Source organism: Limulus polyphemus, unplaced genomic scaffold, assembly GCF_000517525.1.
Source record: "Limulus polyphemus unplaced genomic scaffold, Limulus_polyphemus-2.1.2 Scaffold876, whole genome shotgun sequence".
Lineage (NCBI taxonomy): Eukaryota > Metazoa > Arthropoda > Merostomata > Xiphosura > Limulidae > Limulus > Limulus polyphemus.
Window position 1 is genome coordinate 404,574 of NW_013666486.1, and position 4,709 is coordinate 409,282.

The 4,709-nt window shown below is 35.0% G+C and overlaps 1 protein-coding gene across 1 annotated transcript in view; it reads left to right on the plus strand.

The window, feature by feature from the left end:
- LOC106460996 (octopamine receptor-like) overlaps nucleotides 1-935 on the plus strand; it is a 2,125-nt gene extending 1,190 nt beyond the window's left edge. The window contains exon 2 of the mRNA XM_013920764.2: nucleotides 1-935. Coding sequence (XP_013776218.2) covers nucleotides 1-935 — 935 coding nt within the window.
- The last annotated feature ends 3,774 nt before the right edge of the window (nucleotides 936-4,709 follow it).

Below are 4,709 nucleotides of genomic sequence, written 5' to 3' on the forward strand. Positions count from 1 at the left end.
CCGTTGCCATATTGGTCATGCCTCTTAATGTTACTTATTCTATCATTGGTCGATGGGTGTTCGGACTTCGAGTGTGTGAAATGTGGCTTACCTGCGACGTTCTCTGTTGCACGGCTTCTATCCTGAGTCTGTGTGTAATTGCCTTGGACCGCTACTGGGCTATTCACGATCCTATTAATTACGCCCAAAAACGGACATTGAAACGAGTTCTGCTGACAATCTTCTTGGTTTGGGCAATAAGTGCTTTAATTTCCATTCCGCCGCTGATTGGCTGGAACGATTGGCCCAAAGACTTTGCCGACACTACGCCGTGCGCTCTGACGGAAGAGAGAGGATACGTCGTTTATTCGTCGAGTGGCTCTTTCTTCATACCTCTTGTCATTATGACCGTGGTTTATTTGAAAATTTTCCAGGCTACCAAACGTCGATTACGTAAACGAGCCAAGCAAGTGCCGAAAATTATACAGACAACCTGCGCGGCAACGGAGGATGAAAAGACAGAAATTCCACTACAAAATATCCGCACGTGCAAGAATGCTGACAATTCGACTGCCGTATCTGAACTGGAAGACTGCGAACACGAGGAAAGCCCTAAAAGTTGTGACCGTAATCAAGCCCGAAATGGTAGCCAAAAGACCCAACAACCCGGAATAGTTCGCCAGTACATGGAACAAAGACAAAAGATCTCCGTGTCGAAAGAGAGACGCGCAGCACGCGTGTTAGGAATTGTAATGGGTGTTTTTGTTCTCTGTTGGCTACCTTTTTTTCTCATGTATGTCATTTTACCTTTCTGTGCTACGTGTACCGTATCAAAACGAGTGGGTGGATTTATCACGTGGCTTGGTTATGTTAATTCTGCCCTGAATCCTGTCATCTATACAGTTTTCAATCCCGATTTCAAAAAAGCTTTCCAAAAGCTTTTGTCTTTTAAGTAATTGATTCAAAGCGTTTCGGAGATTTGTAAAGTAAAGAATTAATAATTTACTTCTAATTTGTCACTGTTTTATAGTTTATAAATATATTAATAACTCTCTAACAAATTTCACTTCTTTTCGATTTATCGGTGGCCCATTAGAAAGCTCAACTGTAAAATATATATACATATATAATCTTTTTCTATACACAAACTCCAAGTTTAGATGTGGTTATTAACTCCGTTAGTGATATACTTTTATTCGACTATAAATATGATTCTTGTGTAGTTATGAGCTTAGATTTTTTTACTTTATGTTTATAGTTCAAATATATGTGTAGATAAAGTCATTTGAAACGGAAAATGTGTTCCTGTATTTGTTTTCGCAATATTTTCTTATTAGTTTGTTTAAGAAAAACACACTTGTTGAAATAAAAAAACTGTTCTTTTATTTTCGCCATTTGACGTTGCTGAGCGCTGTTTATAATGTCCTCCTACTGGCACAGCGGCATGTCTGCGAATTTACATCGCTAGAAGCCGGGTTTGGATACCCGTGGTGGGCAGAGCACAGATTGTGTAGCTTTGTGCTTAACTACTAACAAACGAACTGTCTAAAGTATCAGAATTTCATTCAAACGAAATATAGCTATGTCGGAACCTTTCTTATCCATAACATGCTGTAATATAAACTATGTTTAAAACCTTTCTTATCCACAACATGCTGTATTATAAACTATGTTTAAAACCTTTCTTATCCATAACATGCTGTATTATAAACTATGTTTAAAACCTTTCTTATCCATAACATGCTGTATTATAAACTATGTTTAAAGGATTTCTTATCCATAACATGCTGTATTATAAACTATGTTTAAAACCTTTCTTATCCATAACATGCTGTATTATAAACTACGTTTAAAACCTTTCTTGTCCATAACATGCTGTATTATAAACTAGAAATGTTCCAAACATAGTTTATAATACAGCATGTTATGGCTAAGAAAGGTTTTAAACATAGTTTATAATACAGCATGTTGTGGATAAGAAATGTTTTAAACATAGTTTATAATACAGCATGTTATGGATAAGAAAGGTTTTAAACATAGTTTATAATACTTATCCACAACATGCTGTATTATAAACTAAATGTTGTGGATAAGAAAGGTTTTAAGCACTGTATTATAAACTATTTTTTCTTATCCATAACATTGAAATCAATAGGTCTTCACCGATTCTTGGATTAAAATCATCCTCAAGTAACAATTAGAGAAACATCCAGTCCGATAATAAGAAGTCTATCGATAAGTTTTTGTCAGCCTTGGCGTTCATGGTAAACGGAATCATAGTTTATAATATACAGACGTTTCGCTCTAGAAATGTTTAAAAAAATCGAAAACAATAGGCAAACAAAGAGTTTTATTGTAGCTTCTAAATCGTTGATTTTTACTGTTAGGAAGCAAATTTTGTTTTTATTTCATAAAAGCAACTTCCTCACAGTTGCTATTAATGTGACGTTTTGATTGTCATACTTTGGTCATCATCCGGTTTAGGTACGTGTTCTAAGCACGTGAAACGAGAGCAACAGTAATGACGTAGTATTCTTATGTTTGTAATAACTCTGTGATGTACACTAGCTTATTAAATGTCTGGAATGTAATAAAGATATGTGTGTTTTTATCAAAAAGGACTTCATAACATTTCAAAAGTTGGGTGACTCTATTTGATACCTAACGCTTGCTGAATGGTGTTATAAGGTTCCTACATCCTCAATAATTGTTACATGCTCTCATATTATTTGTCTCGATATTCAAGTGACAAGTGGAGAATGGCTCGTGCAAGACACGGTCATCGATCCTGCTACTAATGACCACTAATGTTCTTTCGTATGTATCATATTTTATTGTCACAAAGTGGAACGAAAACACAAAGGATCAGCTTGGTGATAGGTATCGGCCATTAAGTGTGCATTTCGATGTTTATCTTACATTAAGGTGTAGAACGTTTTAGCTAGCGGAGTATGACATTAAGTATTAGTATGTGTGTGTGCAATATAATATCACGAGATGACTGGTAATAGTTTGAAGCACACGTTTCTTTACTTGCCCATTATGTGTTTCCATTAAAAAGAAAAAAAAGGAAAACCAGTGTCTAATAGAATTTCAACTATCAACTATACCAAGAAGCTCTCTTGATCAGAGCTTGATAAACTGGTTAGAACCGGAACCATTTATACAGGAGAGTTTGACCAACTGACTTTTGTCCGCCATCTTTATTCCTTTCTTACGTACACCCTATCCATTTTATGCGTTGATATTACGTTTTATCTTCTTTTTTTTCTTTACAAAGCTTACTTTAAGAGATCTTATTGTGGAAATAATATATTAATGATGTTGTTATTTGTAATCAAACATTTTCTTGTTCTACCTTCACACTAAAGTTTTTAATCAAATCAAATGATGTCATTCTAATAAACAACAGTATTTTAAAGAAACTAAATCGTGCCTAGCAAACCAGAAAAAAGGCGTATTGATACAAACGTGTGTGTTCAAATGTTTCAATTACATTAGATCATATTCATCATACGTAGATCACGTTTAGATTCATGTTCCAAAACTCAATTAAAAATGAAATAACCAAATTAATAACTTATTTCCATATATCATGCAGCAAAACGGACAAAAACATAACAATACGACATCTTAAAGAACTTGTAACATTTTGTCTTTCTTAAAAAAAAAATATAAGCTAGCTACCCACAGCGATACTTTTGCTACCAAGCCCAATACTCCCCCCCCCCCCACCCGTATGTCTCTTTGACTCCGCTCTTAACTCTTTAGGGAATATGGCGGTTAGGGGCAAGTTTAAAAATAGATCAAAACATTATTTTATTTTTTTACATCGTTACAAGTTGGCGCAACAATATCAACTGTTATTACTGACTTTTCTCCTGTTATTTTATCCATATACTCTCTCTGAACTCGAAAGACTTTTTCACCTTTGAGAAGAAAACCAACACGGCATCGCTACGATATATTAAACCGTTATGTTTGTAAGTTCTTGTGTACACTACTGGTGGTTTCATATCTGTATCGTTTTAGCTGAACAAACGTCACAACATTAATCTCGATTCTAGACTCGAGCTGTGACATAGCCATCCATGCAATACAGGATTGCGCTTTCAGCATTACCTATTTCACCTAATGAAGGAGTAACATCTCTATACACAAGCCATGAAAAGCTGTCTTCATTTTCTTGATAATGTAATGATGAGTTTACAGCTATTTACTGAGAAACGCTGACGATTAATATTAATTAAACCGTTTTGGAATGAAGACGATATTGGCACCGGATTTTTGAATTGGACACAAGAGAAAGGATTCTCTGATGCAACATGAGTAAATAGTGAAGTGGGAATAAACTTGCATGTGTGAAAGTTACTGAGATAAACGCTTCATTAAGCAACATGAGTAAATAGTGAAGTGCGAATAAACTTGTATGTCTGAAAGTTACTGATATAAACGCTTCATTAAGCAACATGGGTAAACCGTGAAGTGGGAATAAACTTGCATGTCTGAAAGTTACTGATATAAACGCTTCATTAAGCAACATGAGTAAACCGTGAAGTGGGAATAAACTTGCATGTGTGAAAGTTACTGATATAAACGCTTCATTAAGCAACATGAGTAAACCGTGAAGTGGGAATAAACTTGTACGTGTGAAAGTTACTGAGATAAACGCTTCATTAAGCAACATGAGTAAATAGTGAAGTGGGAATAAACTTGCATGTCTGAAAGTT